General features: G+C 40.9%; 1 protein-coding gene across 1 annotated transcript in view; it reads right to left on the bottom strand.

Moving 5' to 3' along the window:
* Positions 1-16,429, bottom strand: part of HGSNAT (heparan-alpha-glucosaminide N-acetyltransferase) — a 24,386-nt gene extending 7,957 nt beyond the window's left edge. The window contains exons 1-10 of the mRNA XM_014536743.1: positions 16,314-16,429; positions 13,409-13,545; positions 13,071-13,192; positions 10,664-10,733; positions 7,267-7,336; positions 6,488-6,597; positions 6,135-6,170; positions 3,885-3,974; positions 2,410-2,570; positions 922-1,037 (exon numbers count right to left, since the gene is read on the bottom strand). Of these exons, the coding sequence (XP_014392229.1) occupies positions 922-1,037; positions 2,410-2,570; positions 3,885-3,974; positions 6,135-6,170; positions 6,488-6,597; positions 7,267-7,336; positions 10,664-10,733; positions 13,071-13,192; positions 13,409-13,545; positions 16,314-16,397 (996 nt within the window). The 5' untranslated portion in view covers positions 16,398-16,429. The remainder of the gene's footprint in view (positions 1-921; positions 1,038-2,409; positions 2,571-3,884; positions 3,975-6,134; positions 6,171-6,487; positions 6,598-7,266; positions 7,337-10,663; positions 10,734-13,070; positions 13,193-13,408; positions 13,546-16,313) is intronic.
* Between the last annotated feature and the right edge of the window lie 1,239 nt (positions 16,430-17,668).

Genomic DNA, 17,668 nt, shown 5'->3' with positions numbered 1-17,668 from the left:
TTTCTTTTTTCTTTTTTTTATTCTGGGCCAGCTTTAGCTCTGAGGCTCCAGCTCTTAGGCCTCCGCTGCTGAAAGTAGGTATCTGGTTTGTTTCGGTTCGAAACAATGTATAACTCCAGCTCTGACTCCAGCTCTGAGATCCCAGCTCGCTGAAAGCTGGTTTCTGGGGTTTTTTTTAGCTTCTATGTTTGTTACAATGTTCAAACTGCAGGCTCAGAGGCCTGCAAGGCAGGCGGGGAACGTTGGTTTCCTCCGTCACTGAAGGAAGCAAGCCTCATGTTAGTTTCAAGCTGCCTGGCTGCCTGCCGCCATCTTGGCTGTCAGTTAATTTGCATATCTCCCTGATTAGCCAATGGGAAGGGTAGCGGTCGTACGCCAATTACCATGTTTCTCTTTTATTAGTGTAGATCTTATACCACAAGGAAATTAAAAGAGATTGAGCCAGCAATCTAGGTGATGGTGATATTATTTTAACACCATCCAAATACCTTTGGTCACTGGACACTTAAAAATGTGTTAAGAAGGTAGATCTCATGTGTTTTTTAACACAAAAAAACCCCCAAAAAACCTGACTGATAGCTCTGGCTGTGTAGCTCAGTTGGTTAGAACGAGGTCCCATTACGCCAAGATTGCGGATTCAATCTCCATTCAGAGTACATACAAGAAGCAACCAATGAATGCATAAATAAGCAGAACAACAAATCGATTATTTCTCTCTCTACCTTGCTCTCTCTCTTTAAAAATTAACTTTAAAATGGCTGATATAAAGACTAAATAAAAATAACTAATTGAAGTAAAAAAGAATATATTTGACTAACAGGATCAAAGAATCTACTGAAGTACAGTACTGCACTCAGAACTAAAGAAAGTTCTAAAAACCAGAGGCATTTCCCCCCTCTTTTAAAAAACAGGGTTTCTCACCGAGACACAGCTTTCAGGCACAGGCTTGGCAAAGAGGAGCTCTAGCACGGCCACCACGAAGTAGGTCACCCCCAGCCGCTGGAGCACGCCGGGGATCCGCACCTTATCCCACGACACTGCAGGAGGTCCACGTTTGGGAGAGGTTAGTCAGCATCTCTCATCTTACCCCAAGGCGTTACTTTCTCCTAAGGGGGAAGACACACCTACACTGCACCTGAGTGCGTCCTCTTTAAGCTCTCGGAGACGGAAATACTACATGTGGTCAGCAGACATGCTCACACTCACAGCAGGAAGCTGGCCCGCTGGGGGACTGGGATGAGAACAGAAGTGTCTGCCTCGGGGGTGGGGACGAAGCAGGAACTACCCTTAGCCTTGAAGTGCATCTCCTGGGCCTTTCTCATGAGACTATGGATTCAACTCACAATTCACCGACGGACTCTCCCTACCCTACAGGCCACTGGGCTCTATCACTAGAAGAGTGGAACCCTATAATGAACCTATAATGTATCCTGCGAGCAGTGGCCCGCCTCTGGAGATCCACGAGTCAACTTTTCTGTGACACCTTCCCTTGTGACCCCAACTAGAAGTGACCTCTACCTCCTCCTAATGCCTAGTCTTAGTGGTCATTGCCTGGGGGGTTCATCTGGCTAGTGTCTAGCTATTTGTGTCCACTTCTGCTACTGCCCCAGGAGGACAATGACCAGCACCTTCCTCGATTCTGATACTGGGTCCCAAACAAAGGACCTACATCCTTCCTTCAGCTTTCCTATCTCGCTCACACCCCTAAGACAATGACAACGGTGTCATGCCTTCCCAGCAACCCAGATGGCACACAGGTGGCAGGTGACAAAGGTGAAATTTTGAACCACCACACAACAGCCTTATTATGAAAGTTACTGAAAGCAAAGTGGCAGGAGGGCAGGGTCTGACAAACAGGGTCTGGGGCCCAGACCAGGTCCCCACTCTGCACTTGGATCATCTGAAGAAAGCGCTCCCATCTCTCACACTTTCTTTGGGTTCGGGTGGCCCAGGTCTAAACCAATGAATGCATAAATAAGCAGAACAACAAATCGATTATTTCTCTCTCTACCTTGCTCTCTCTCTTTAAAAATTAACTTTAAAATGGCTGATATAAAGACTAAATAAAAATAACTAATTGAAGTAAAAAAGAATATATTTGACTAACAGGTGACAAACAGGGTCTGGGGCCCAGACCAGGTCCCCACTTGGCCCCGCTCTGCACTTGGATCATATGAAGAAAGCGCTCCCATCTCTCGGGCTTTCTTTGGGTTCGGGTGGCCCAGGTCTAGAAGTCCAATAGGATAACAATAATGCCCAAAGTTATACAAGCATTATGATACTTTTCTAATAACTGTTCTTTTTGTAGGTACCTGCGATGGACAGATTACACTTCTTTTGATTTATACTGTGTAGTTTCCATATTTCAACCTGCATATATACGAACAGAGGGGGGGGGGATATACTTACATGGACCAAGGCAATAATTGGGGTTCACAATGACAATTCCTATGCAGATTAACAGGAAACTCCTCCACGCAACTTTCCCCAGCAGTCTGAATTTTGAACATCCCCGCTGCAGTATGGAAGTCATTGATAGAAAAACTGAAGATCCCATAATAAATACAAACCTAAAAAAAAATACCCAGCTATTACTAGATGGCCATTTCTAATGTTTTGGTCTATATATACAAAAAAAATTGTAACATATCATAATATTTTATAACCTGTTACATAAGAGAAGCTACACATGATTTTTTAAAAGTAGCTAATTACTGAAATGACATTGGGTTAATAGCAGAGGAAACATAGAACGCAGGCCTCTAGGCTGTCAGGTTTGTGTGCCCTCGAGTCCTGTCCTAGGGGAGATTTTTCAGCACTAAGTGCAATTTCCAAGAACAACTGTCCCAGGTAATCATCAGAGAGAAATAAGGATGGAGATGCTGTAATCCAATCAGCTCAGCATTCACTAGCATGCCCTCCGGTCCTTGAGAAACAAACCACACACTTCAATCATTTCTAACTCACTTTTGCTCCTGGAAGAAAAATGAAAGCTTTATTTTTTTTTTTCTTTTCTGATTTTGTCTGAGCCACGCATCTCTCTTCTTTCCTTTCTTTTACCATACTAAATTACCTTTTTAAAAAAAATCAGAATAGCAATTTCTCTATTTGAAGAAGGGTTACAGAGATGAGTTTGCTCTGATTGCACACAGCAAGCCACTTTTCTGTAGGGACCCTCACAGACAATATACGTAAATAATTAGCAGGTCTGTGGGCTTGTAAAAGTTCCTCCTAATCTGGCTCAAAAAAAAAAAAACCCACAAAAAAACCCCCAGCCCTCTTGCCCCCAAAAGCCCTGAGTTTATATTAGTGATGAAACACAAGGGACCAAAGACTTAAACCAACAGCCAGGACCACTTCCTAATGATGGAGCTCAAGGTGTCACAGCAAAGACATAGGTTCTTCCTTGTATAGGAGGTCAGGGTCCCCCAACAAGGTTAGCAGCCACAGAGGAGTAAAGACAGTGTTTAGTTCTCCATTATTATTCCAAATTTTACTTTAGAATATCATTGCCCTGTTACAGACTTACCAGAATTCCCTGATACCAATATACAGCGTTACTTTTAGGAATGATTTTTATACTTATTTTCAGGATTAGTGGCATTTATCATTTCCTACAAGATTCCAGGACCTCGTACAGTACATTGTGTCCACACTAACACTCGTCTTTTATATGCACAAGTCTAGATGAGCAACTACGCATGCGAAGTATAAGAACTGTCCAGCACCACGACTTTTGGAAGGACCTCGTCACAGCAGAGGCCTGTGAGTGACACAGGCCTGTGGCCCAGAACTCAAGGCTGGTCTCAAGAAAGGCTCCCACATCAGCTGAAAAGGAAAACCCGGAGATGCCCTGCGGGAGAGCTGGTGGCAGACGAACTCACCATGGGAACACAAGGTCAGCCACTGTCAGTCCTGAAGGGAAACACCAACACGGAGAGGTAAGGAAAGGGAATCTAGAGTGTGAATACTTCCTAAATTTAAAAGGAAAACACTGTGAAGGAACACACAGGCCCTCCCCATCTGCTACTGCCCCAGGAGGACAATGACCAGCACCTTCCTCGATTCTGATACTGGGTCCCAAACAAAAGACCTACATCCTTCCTTCAGTTTTCCTATCTCACTCACACCCCTAAGACAATGACAAAGGTGTCATGCCTTCCCAGCAACCCAGATGGTACACAGGTGGCAGGTGACAAAGGTGAATTTTTGAACCACCACACAACAGCCTTATTATGAAAGTTACTGAAAGCAAAGTGGCAGGAGGGCAGGGTCTGACAAACAGGGTCTGGGGCCCAGACCAGGTCCCCACTCTGCACTTGGATCATCTGAAGAAAGCGCTCCCATCTCTCACACTTTCTTTGGGTTCGGGTGGCCCAGGTCTAAAAGTCCAATAGGATAACAATAATGCCCAAAGTTATACAAGCATTATGTATACTTTTCTAATAACTGTTCTTTTTGTAGGTACCTGCGATGGAGAGATTACACTTCTTTCGAATTATACTGTGTAGTTTCCATATTTCAACCTGCATATATACGAACGGGGGGAAAAAAAAAAAACCCCACAAAAAAACCCCCCAGCCCTCTTGCCCCCAAAAGCCCTGAGTTTATATTAGTGATGAAACACAAGGGACCAAAGACTTAAACCAACAGCCAGGACCACTTCCTAATGATGGAGCTCAAGGTGTCACAGCAAAGACATAGGTTCTTCCTTGTATAGGAGGTCAGGGTCCCCCAACAAGGTTAGCAGCCACAGAGGAGTAAAGACAGTGTTTAGTTCTCCATTATTATTCCAAATTTTACTTTAGAATATCATTGCCCTGTTACAGACTTACCAGAATTCCCTGATACCAATATACAGCGTTACTTTTAGGAATGATTTTTATACTTATTTTCAGGATTAGTGGCATTTATCATTTCCTACAAGATTCCAGGACCTCGTACAGTACATTGTGTCCACACTAACACTCGTCTTTTATATGCACACGTCTTAGATGAGCACTACACATGTGAAGAGTAAGAACTGTCCAGTATCACGACTTTCGGAAGGACCTCGTCACAGCTGAGGCCTGTGAGTGACACAGGCCTGTGGCCCAGAATTCAAGGCTGGTCTCAAGGAAGGCTCCCACATCAGCTGAAAAGGAAAACCCGACTCTTCTACCAGAACTATAAAACAACTAGAGGCCCGATACATGAAATTCATGCAAGCGTAGGACGGCGCAGCCGAGGTGGCAGCCTGGATCCCTCCTTCGCAGCTGCGGCAGCTTCCTCCATCCCATGGTTGCAGCCCCGGCTTTGGCTTCATCCGGAAGGTTGTCCAGAAGGACATCCAGTCTAATTAGCATATTACACTTTTATTATTATAGGTAACAATTTACCATATGATGCTGTGGGTTTGTTATAAAAAGGCCTGATATTCTAGCTGTTTTGCTAGTGGCGGTGAAGGACAGCAGTGAAGGCAGCTAGAGGACAACTCCTTGGGGTGCTGGTGTTTTGTTTCTAAACTACTGCGTCTTCTCATCTGTCAAGTGACTGACCGGGCATGGGGGTGCATGTGGATGTGGGGGCCCCACGTACAGCTACCTGCCCAAATGCAAATGACCTTAACTCAGCAGAATCTACACACCAGTGGCAACTGGCTCTGGTCCTGCCCCACTACTCCTCGCCAGCTCACAGACACTGACGACCAAAGCTTCCCAGTAAGGAGAGGCTGCTGCTTTTCTCGCTTTTTTTGTGGGTTTTTTTGGTTAATCTTCACCTGAGGACATTTTTCCATTGACTTTTGGAGAGAGTGGAAGAGAGAGGGAGAGACAGAGAAACATCGATATGAGAGAGACACATCAACTAGTTGCCTCCTGCACACACCCCGACCAGGGCCGGGGAATCTGCAACTAAGGTACGTGCCCTTGACTGGGATTGAACCCGGGACCCTTCAGTCCACAGGTTGACACTCTATCCACTGAGCCAAACCGGCTATGGCTGCTGCTTTTCTTTTCTAGCAAGAAATCCTTTCTAGCCTAGAAAGTAAAAGAAATATGAAATTATGCTAAGTGAAATAAGCCAGTCAATGAAAGAAAAATACCACATGATCTCACTCATTTATGGATAATAAAGACCATTGTAAACTGATGAACAAAAATAGATACAGAGGCAAAGCAGCATGGAACAGACTGTCAAACTATAGTGGGAAGGCCGGGGAGGGTTGGGGGGGTGGTAAGAGATCAACCGAAGGACTTGTATGCATGCATATAAGCATAACCAATGGACACAAGACACTGGGGGGTAGGGGAGGCTGGGGGAAGATCAAGGAGGGGGAAAAAGGAAACATATGTAATACACTTTGTAATACTTTAAGCAATAAAAAAAAAACAAAAAAAACTAGAAAACAAAAAGAAATATGAAATACTTTTAACATAAAAATGTGTTTATGTGTAAACATGTAACCTGAGACTACCTGTGCCCACAGTGTTACAAGGGAGCCACGTACCCCCGGAACGTGTCCACGCAGCGGAGGCGCCGAGGCACCGCAGACAGACGCCATACTTCTGGTTGGGCATCGTCACCGAACAGGCCTGCCCTGCTTGGAGAGCCCAGCTCCTTCAGAAAAAAGGGGAGACGGACAAGTGATTCATAATGCTAGGGAGTAAATTTCATTTTCCCATTGTTTAGGGAGAAGTGAACCACGTGGACAGCTAAAGATCGTTGTTCTGAACAATACTTCAATTTGCTTTTGTAAGGATCCCATCTGGAGGTTTAGTTTTTCCTTTATTTGGTTTTGTGCCTTTTGCTGAGCTTGCACTGCCCATGCTGATACACGACCATGAAGAACTGGTCCATAAGTTGCATCTGTGCAAACATACAAGCAAGAATGTTCACACGGGGGCATCCATATGTCCATAATGAATTTATTAGCACAGCAATATGCTTGCTCATCTCAGGAGGCCTTGGCATTTACAGAGTCAACACTGGTGTCTCTGGTGCTCAGTGACTCTCTACGTAACTGGACTGATTCAACAGCACTGCCTGCAGAGCGAAACATCGCGAGGCAGCCCAGAGCCCAACCTCAGGGAAGAAGCGGAGGGGACAGTGCCCTTCACAGAGCTGAGAGAAGCTGCTCTTTATTAAGAATACAGGACACATGACCTGGCCTTCCACAACGTAAATAAGATGAATTAAACCAGATACTACAGATGATTAAGGAGGAAACTGTAAATTCCAAACATACAAAACCACCCAGACCACACATGACGCAGTCTAATAACTCACGGAGTTGATGAGGCGATCAGTTTCCCGAGAATTTATTGCTTTAGAAATCCAGTTATTAAAGTCATCCAAACTGTAAACAAATAGAAGGCACAGTTCTTTTGTGTTCTTTGGCATAATTTCAAAATGATTGGATAGCATATTAATTGATTAAAACAAAAATTATTATAAGTTCAAATCCCATACAAGTCAAAGAATTAAACATTTAAAATTTTTAAAGAAACAAAAGTGCAAATCAAAGTTTATAGCAACTGTATTTTAAATGCTTGACTCTTACAGCATAATTTTCTCATCAATAGAAATAGGAATAGAGTTGTTGTGAGGGTTTATTGAGGTTATTATTCCCTGTGGCTAGAATTCTTATTAATACTACTAATAATGCTAATAAGAATTCTTATTAATAATGCATCATATCATTAAAATAAGAATAGCAAGAAATTTCAAACAAGCACACTCAATAGAGAAATGACCCTGTTACACAGTATATGCCAGCTGTGTAACAGGGTGAGATACAGCTATTAAAAATAACAAGAATGTGGCCTGTGTCTATACAAAGAAATGCAAATCTAAACTGTTAAAAACAAAAAGCAAAAACCCATTACACAGGCTCAGCTACAACTGAACTAAAATGCATATATACATACTGAGAAAGCTTGAAAGTAACTTTGGAATAATTCAAATAGTTAATATATGGGGTTCTTATTTTCTAGAAGGGTACTTTTGTTCAAAAAGATATCCAGATGATATTAAACTGATTTACATGATTAACAAAAGATAAATATATTAACTGAATGCTTGACTAAATGAGAAAAACTCATTTTACATAAACTTTTACATAAACTTTGTACATTTGAATTATCCAATACATAGGATTTTTCCTTTTTCTTTCTTTTTTTTTTATTGTGGAAAGTTTCAAGCATATGCAGAAGTAGAGGAACTAGTATAATAAGTCTCATAGACCAACCTCCCAGCTTCAACAAGTATCTACACATGTCAGTCTTACTTCCTCCACACTCCCACACAATGCCCCTTTTATTTTAAAGAATCCCAAACATCATATCATTTCATCCATAAATACTTCAGTATATATCTCCAAACAATAAAACTTTTCAATTTTTAAATATAACTGTAGTACCTTTATTGCATTTTTTTTTAAATATATTTTATTGATTTTTTACAGAGAGGAAAGGAGAGAGATAGAGAGTTAGAAACATCGATGAGAGAGAAACATCGATCAGCTGCCTCCTGCACATCCCCCACTGGGGATGTGCCCGCAACCCAGGTACATGCCCCCGACCGGAACCGAACCCGGGACCCCCCAGTCCGCAGGCCGACGCTCTATCCACTGAGCCAAACCGGTTTTGGCCCTTTATTGCATTTTAAAATATTATCAATAATTCCTTAATATTACCAAATGGCCAGTTCAATTTCTCAATCTCATAAGTTTTTCCTTACAGTATAATTTTTTAAATCAGTATCCAAGCATGATCTATATAGTCAGTGAATATATTTATGCTGTTGTTGTTAATCCTCATCAGAGGATATTTTTCCATTGATTTTTAGGGAGAGTGGAAGAGAGAGGGAAAGACAGAGAGAAACACTGATGTGAGAGAAACACATCGATTGATTGCCTCCTGCATGAGCCCTGACCAGGACCCAGGCCTGGGAGAAGCCTGCCACCAAGGTATGTGCCCTTGACCGGAATCAAACCCAGGGCCCTTTGGTCTGCAGGCCAATGCTCTAACAACTGAGCAAACTGGCTAGGGCTGAATATATTTTTAATCTCTTTTCTTGTTTTCCCCACAACTCAACTCCTATTTCTAGTTTATTCAGAACTGATAACATCACTGTTACATGAAAAATATTAAAATAGAGACATCTAAGGAAGGGTGAAAAGGAGAAGTTAAAATATTTTAAAACTGAACTTTTAAAAATTGTTATACATGCTTGTTCTCCAAGTGAAAGGAGAGAAGCTGTATTCTTACTACTTTTTCTGGTTCAGACGAACCTGAACTTCCCCAGCCTTTCATGGGCATGCTGGGGAGTGACGGGGCAAGGACAGGGATCTCCCTTTGCCAATCACAGCATTCTGCCTGCAGGCTGCAAAGGCAGACTCTCATGCAAAGCAGTTTCAATTCCCAGTGGAGTGAGGTGGTACCTCCTCCCTTTGCCAGAGCTTGATATCAGCTACCAATTACTTTAGAAAGTGATGCAATAGATACATTCACATGAAAAGCACCACATGAAGAAAATCCTAACAAACTGGAACAGTATTTGCATCATATCCAAAGATTGACAAGATGATAACCTTAATTCAAAGAAATGAAACGCCTCTGCTAGGATCATACTCTGTCCCTAAAAAGCAGGTAGATTCCACACTTGTTTCTGAGCAGCAGGTCATTCTGTTACCCCTACATACAGTCAGGTTTCCCCACATTCACATGAAAAGCACCACATGAAGAAAATCCTAATAAACTAGAACAGTATTTGCATTATATATAAAGATTGACAAGATGATACCTTAATTTAAAAAAATGAAACGCCTCTGCTAGGATCATACTCTGTTCCTAAAAAGCAGGTAGATTCCACACTTGTTTCTGAGCTGCAAGTCATCCTGTTACCCCTACATACAGTCAGGTTTCCCTTACAGGAGTTATTTCTGGGATGCACAAAGGCAGTGGGTCAAAGTGCATAAAAGCCCTAAAGTTGCAGGGTTCCCGGAGTGAGCAACCTTAAAGGCCAGGTTCTCTTCCTTCCAATTTGCATACGGCTCACCAATAAAACCCTGTGGTCCTTCCTGAGGCCCTCACAGGCTGAGTGCATGAAAAATCGATCTTATTCCTTTTAAAACATACAGGAACTTTCCTTTGAAAGATGATTTGCCAGGCCTGGATCTATTTTACTTTCTTTTCCTTTTCCAGTCTATTAATTCACTCTCACCAGAATCGCTGTTACTCGACAAATAATTTCCTCTCAAACCGCTAACCCTGCTGGGGTCCGGAGGTACCACACCTCGTCCTCCATCTCTGCTGCCAGATGCCCAGGCTGACGGGAGTTGGGAAACTGGATTAGAGGGGTGGCCCCAGGGCTCAGAGCCAGAGGGAAGGAAGAAAAGTCCTCTGTGGAAACCACCTCCTACAATCATCACCACTTCTATTCATAAAGCAGGATGTGAGACTCCTTCAGGAAATTACTTCTCAAGCATTTGCTTCTATTTTTTCAGCCATTTGGGAGGACTGAAGGCCAAGACCCAATAGAACTAGGCTATCATTTCACTGAAGTCAGGGATCAGCTCTTCTACACTGAAGAATCCCTAGTCCTAGGGCTGGAAGGGGCATGGTGGACACAGTAAGCATTCCTTTCATCAAAGAATACTACTACTTTCCCCAGTGGTGCTTACCTCAACAAGAACCTTAGAAAGCACACAGCAATGATGACCGCCAGACCAACAAGGAACGCAATACACACAGCTATAAAAATAACAGAAAGCATGTTATCACCAAAAATGTCATCAGAAGAATCAAAGTGGTCACATTATTACATTTAATCTGTAAAGGAAAAAATGCAAAAAATAAAAATCACAACAAATGAAGGAAAAGCCGATATTGTTATGCTAAATTTCCTATAAACAACTGAGAACACTTCATAAGGGGAGTGCTAATTTTCATTATGAAAGATACCAAACTACACAAAAATACGGAGAATTGTACAATAAACCCACGCACACCCATCACCTAAATTCTAGAATTATCAAAATATTGTCACTCTTGCTTTATCTATTACCACTCTCCCCTCTGCTTTTTTTGGCCTAAAGTGTTTTAAAGCAAATCCCAGACACCCATCATGCCCCTACATCTCAGTTCTATCTCTAAAGCTACGGTCTCATAAAAGATGTATCAGCATCATGCAGCTCCTGACATGATCCACTGAGAAGGGCACATCACTTCCGTAATAATCTACCAAAAATGCACGACCTCATCCTGAGAGAACAGCAAATAAACCCAATTAACAAACTGGCCAGTCCTCTTCAAAAGTGTCAAGGTCATGAAAGACAAAGAACTGCCCTAGATTACACAGGAGGAGCCTCACATTCAAATGCACGGTGGGATCCTGGATTGGATCCTGGACCAGAAGGAAAAAAAAAATTAGAAGGAACAACAGGAGAAAAAGGAAAAGTATGTAGATGAGAAGGCACCAACGTTAAGTTCCTGGTTTCAATATCGTACATGGGATCTTTGTACTATGATGATATACGTCAGGGGTTTAGGTAAAACTGGGTAAAGGGTATATGGGAACTCTTTTTTGCACTGTTTCTAGAAGTCTAAACCTATTTCAGAATTAAAAGTTGCTTAAAAATGGACCTTTTGTGATATAATCACAGTGTCATACAAAATTAGCAATAATTCCCTAGCGCTGTTTTTTGTACTTAGTGGGTTCAAATCTGGGTCCAAACAAGGTTCACATCTTGCGTTGGCTTGTGTTGTCTCTTAAGTCTCATTTCACCGTAAGCAGCCATTGACTTGGTTCAAACACCAGGTCAGCTGTCATCTGTGAGTATGTCTCATGTCCCAGGTCAGTCAGTACACTTCCTCATGGTGCCACCGAACGTGTTCTTCTACCCTCCAAATGTTCTGACCATGGGAAAGCAGCTGTAAAGGCTTGACTAAAAAGGTCACCGTCTTGGGGAAGGATGCTTCACAGGTGGTATTTTTCCCACTGTACTCCAGCCCCTGAGACTGACCCTGTGCCGACGCTGTGTTCAGCCTGTGGAAGCCTGACCCCTCCCTGGTTAAGTTCCCGTTTCATTGGATGGTATCACCCACTCCTGATTTTTTGCCTAAAGCAATTATTTCATTAGGGATTGTGAAATATTCTGCTATCCTGCCCTATAGTAACTGGAACTCTTTTCTAAAGAATTTACCCTCATGATCTAGGACTATTTAATTACCCTAAAATACAGCTGCAACAGGAAAAACAGGATACAGGCTTCAATCCTTCCTTTCAACTGACAATTTTAAGTCACATTAGTTACCTTCAGGTGCCCTGTAACCTGGTTTTGTTTTTGTTTGGGGAGAGGGGCTTTGCTCTTTTGAGTTTCACAGTGAACTGGGTTTTGTATATTCAATGTGTTTCCATTGATTACATTCACGGAGAGGGGCTTTGCTCTTTTGAGTTTCACAGTGAACTCACTGGGTTTTATATATTCAATGTGTTTCCATTGATTACATTCATTATTCTTTTTAGTACTTAAATTGTCCTACATTGATTGGCCCTTTCATACCGGCTCTTACATCCTTTGACATGACACACAGACTTCAATGGCTTCCCTGTGCACAGCACGTACTAATGCCCTAGGACTTACTATATTATCTAGTTCTAGTGGAAGGCTCAGAGTAACATATTCTTCAGTGGAGTTATTACAGACTGAATGGCCCCTTCCTAACCCAAGGGGACCTCTGGACTCCCAACGTAAGACACACACAAACAAGGAAAGATACTTGACAGTCGATTGCTCTATTTCTAGGTTCTTTCCGGCGCATTAACTTTTTTGTCTTATTTATGTTTCATAACTAAACAACTATGAGACTATGTTGATATACTATGTAATTTTTTTTATATATCACATAATCTTCTTGGTATTTTAAATACCAATGACACAGTAATAAGTACATTTTAAATATACCATAACTATGAGACAGATAACCTATAATCCAGGTTTTAAATTGCAAAGTATTGCAAACAGTACTCAAAAACTAAAACGCTTGAAAATGCAAAGTTTAAAAAATCAACAAAGAGTGTATACATACGAAGGTTACTGTCGACTGGATTCTTATTAACGACTAGGTCACAAGCAGTTTCGTTGACTCCATTATGGACATGCTTGACCAAGAGAGAATAGTTTCCAAATTCACCAAATTTGTACTTCAGCCTATAAAGATTAGGTAAAATTAAGGAAAATGATTAGATCAGGGAAACAAGAGCTGGATTTTGGTGAAGTAATGAAAGCAGAGTGACAGGCATCCCTGGGTGCAGACCAGGAAAGATAAAGGAAAATATTTTGAAGGAAGAAAAAGCTAAAAACCAAATAAGAAGAAAAGCAGGGAGAAAACAGACTGCAGTAGGTCACAGCAAAGCAGGTACAAACCTACAAACTTCCTTCTCTTCCAATGTGTCATTGAGTTGCAGGATGGAGGTGTGCTGGGTGCTCACAGCCACAGGTGCCGTGCTGGGCTTCCCAGGTTCTCCACTCCCAGAAACATTCCCCAGAGCCTGGGGCAAGCACTGCAAAATAAAAGCATGAGCACGGTCGGAGGTGCTGGGACGTCTGCTGGCTGTTGGAGGACATGAACATCCAACTGAAGATCCTGGGATGACTTTCTTTCATACTTACGAAAAAAATTTTAAATTTCAATAATTTAGATAAAATTTGCCTATGTAAGCATGTATTGTTATGGAATTATACAACCTTTATTCACAGGTAGATTTTTCACATAATTAACAAATACAAAGCATACGTTACATCTTGCATTCTACTGTTTTGATTATTATTTAACAAATAAATTTCCATGATTCTACACAATTTGCATATTTATAACTTTTAATGATTGTATTATATGTCATCAAACATTACAATTTTGTGTTTTTAGGCTGCTTTCAAAGCTTGTTTTATCTTTTTATATGTAATTTATATGAATTATATTGTTGTAAAAATAAATATATAATTTAAGTATATTATATATATTTATAATTTATATAAGTTATTCTGTTTTAAAAGATCTGTACATGGTGCTCTTATTCATTTAAATTCTTTCCCTAAAATAAACCTCAAAAAATAAAATTACTGGATAAAAAATAATCATTTTAATGGTTCTTGTTATATGTGCCAAATAGCACTCAAGAAAAATTACAATATATTTATTTCTCACTAGCCTTCCCAGGATTTAAAAATCATTCTTCTTTTTGTTCATGTACTAGGTATTTATGATATCACAACATTAAGACTGCATTTTTAAATTATCAGTAGATTAAATAATTCAATATTCTTTTGCAATTTTGTTTCCTATGGTGTAAGCCATCTTTTAAACACCAAATTCCCTTGAAGGTAATAGTAGAAATGTCATCCTCATATACTGTAATATTAAACTTTTAACTATCAACTATTTCCCCCCTCTAAGGCTTTCCTTTTCATCGTGTTATATCCTCGTTTTTAATTACAAGTGTTTAAAGTTTATTCAGTCGTGTTAATCTGTCTTGTCATTTCTCCTATTGCATCATTAGTTTAAAAATGTACTCTGCATTTTTTAGTATTTTTTAAGTTGTGGAGGTTTTTTAAAACTTGAATCCACTTGCGGCATTTGATAGATGGTATACAATAATTCTAAATGCCTTTCCCCAGGGTTTTAGTTGTAATATGTTAAATTAGCTTTTGCTTCTTACATTTACTTTGGTCCTGGTCTTCACTTCTCATATATATATAGTTTTTATTGATTTCAAAGAGATAGAGACATCAATGATGAGAGAGAATTATTGATCAGCTGCCTTCTGCATGTCCCCCACTGGGGATCGAAACCACAACCTGGGCATGTGCCCTGACTGGGAATCGAACTGTGACCTCCTGGTTCATAGGTCGATGCCCAACCACTGAGCAACACCAGCTGGGCTTCCCTTCTTTTTTGGCTACCTAGCCAGTGTAGGTCACAATAGATTTGACCTGGTGCCCATTCTCCTTTCGGGCTGTTTTTGATTCTCTTGCTCACTTACTTTTTCATATAAATTTTGGAATTATTTATGCAGATTCTATAAAGTATCCATTTATATATTAATAACAATTGTGTTAAATGTATGAATTTGGAAAGTGCTGCCACTTTCCCTATGTTTAGTCTTCATATCAGAGTGCATTGGCTGTTGTTCCATTTAACCTCTATTTTCTTTCATTAAAATTTCATCATTTTCTTTTCATATGAGCTCTAAAGATTCCTCAAGGATAAAAATGTCAACATAAATGAATCTTTAAATATGCTAACTTATGCCCTAGCCAGTTTAGCTCAGCGGATAGAGCGTCAGCCTGTGGACTGAAGGATCCCAGGTTCAATTCCAGCCAAAGTCACATGCCCGGGTTATGGGCTCGGTCCCCAGTAGGAGGTGAGGCAGCCAATCAATGATTCTCTCTCATCACTGATGTTTCTATCTCTCTCTCCCTTCTCCCTTCCTCTCTGAAAGCAATAAAGATATATATATATTTTTTTAAATGTTAAATATGCTAACTTATTCTGCATGATAGAATTTCATTTAAGACTTTTAAACCCATATTAATTAGAAAGTTTGGCCTGCATTTCTTGTCATCTCTTTGCCGAGTTTTAAGATGAACATCCAAACTATACGGCAGAATAAATCAGATACCAAGCCATCATTTTTTGGGGGGTGGTATATGTAGGTTAATTTATATAGATTGAGAATTACTTATTATTTGAAAATGTTACCTATTTTTAGGTAGAGAAATTTGTTATAATTTTCCAGATTTCTTAATCAGCTGCTGATCTATTCATTTCCTCCAATATCTTGAATTAGTCTTGATATTATTTTTTTCGAAGGAAATCAAGTTTTGAATTTCAAATGTATCAGCCTGTAATGCTTCACTGGACCATAATTACTTTAATTACAGTGGTTATATATACCCAGCTAAAATAAATTCTTTAACATCATGAGCCTCTCCACTGTCCTCACCACCCTGGCCCTGGAAGAATACCCAGGTCCCTCACTTCCTTCTCTGGTTATGCATTAGGCAAAGGACTAAAATAAAACATGCTCCACCAATTCTGCTCATCACTGAGAAATGGGTTTTTTAAAAATATAGATAGTGGAAAAGATAAACAAATGTTGCTCATTGGTAGGCATTCTCCCTGATTATATTTCCTCTGATTATATAGACTGTTTGTTTCTTTACCTATAAAACTGAAGTTAACATGTGAAGGGCTACAGGTATGAGCATCAAGGATATATCAAATTATCCCCCAAGTAAACAAAATTGTGAGCACGGACACTCTACCTACATGGTAACAGCGTTCAGAATTCCAGTAGACAGTCAAGTTTGTCCCAAGTAGTTCATTATGGATGAGCAGCAAAGCCTGGTCCATCTTCAGCTCTACATGCCTTTTTTTGTCTAAGCCTGGTAAGAATTAGAAAAAAAATTTTTTTTAAATCAAAGAAAAACAAAGCACCTGAAAATGTGTTTGATACAAAGTACACCTGTGTGAACGGTGGCTTCACAGGAGTGCTGCTCAAATGCCTGCATTCTGGGTCTCTGATCCCTCACTTTGTGTATACACAGACATGCATGTGTGTGCACACACCCACAGATCCCCTTTGCATAAGTGCCTCCACTACACAGGAGGCCTCAGTCAACACCCTTCACACCCAGTGTGTAAAAGCACTGTGTAAGGACCTTACATTCATCAAGTGCTAAGATGTGACAGGCACCGAATTTAGTAGTTTCCACATATCTTCTATTTTTATAAGACAATCTCATGAGCTAGGTATTTTCTCCATTTTACAGGTGAAGAAATTATGGCTCATAAGGATTATATAACTGCCCACGGACAGAGTTTTTCTGTGAAATGTTTTGAACTGCCCAATTTGTGTGATTCCAAAGTCCAAACTTTCCTTGGCCACACTAATCGGCTCTGAGTGCAGTACGGGCAGCATGAGACCTGCAGAATCCCAGACCTACAGTCAGGATGAGCAGGTCAGGAGCGTCCGTGTGGGTTTTGCACACCCTTTAATTGAAGTCTGAGGAGCCCTGCTTTATATCACTTTGGTTTGGAATTCTGAATCTCCTTCTAGCTTCCACAGCAGATTTGGGGCGGGTAAGGAGAGAGGATAAGTCTCAGTCTGAAAGGCAGAAAGACCCAACTGCTCAGTGTTCCCTGGGCTTAACGCTCCCCACTTTCTTTTCTTTTCTTTTTTTAAAATATATTTTGATTTTTTTTACAGAAAGGAAGGGAGAGGGATAGTTAGAAACATCGATGAGAGAGAAACATAGATCAGCTGCCTCCTGCACACCCCCTACTGGGGATGTGCCCGAAACCAAGGTACATGCCCTTGACCAGAATCGAACCTGGGACTCTTCAGTCCGCAGGCCGACGCTCTATCCACTGAGCCAAACTGGTTAGGGCAACACTCCCCACTTTCTTAGCTGCTCTTAGGAGTCCACCAAGACATGCACAATCTGAATTTAAGTTTGCCAAATTTGGGGAAAAACAAAGTGAACTAATACTAGCTAAAGCTAAAGCAAACATTTCACTGAGACCAACTGGGCCATTTATATCTATTACTAGAGGCCGGGTACATGAAATCGTGCACCGGTGGGGTCTGGCCGGCCCCATGGGGCCTGATCAGGGCTGGTGGA

This window comes from Myotis brandtii, unplaced genomic scaffold (assembly GCF_000412655.1).
Source record: "Myotis brandtii unplaced genomic scaffold, ASM41265v1 scaffold103, whole genome shotgun sequence".
Classification (NCBI taxonomy): domain Eukaryota; kingdom Metazoa; phylum Chordata; class Mammalia; order Chiroptera; family Vespertilionidae; genus Myotis; species Myotis brandtii.
This window is presented reverse-complemented; position numbering and strand designations above follow the sequence as displayed.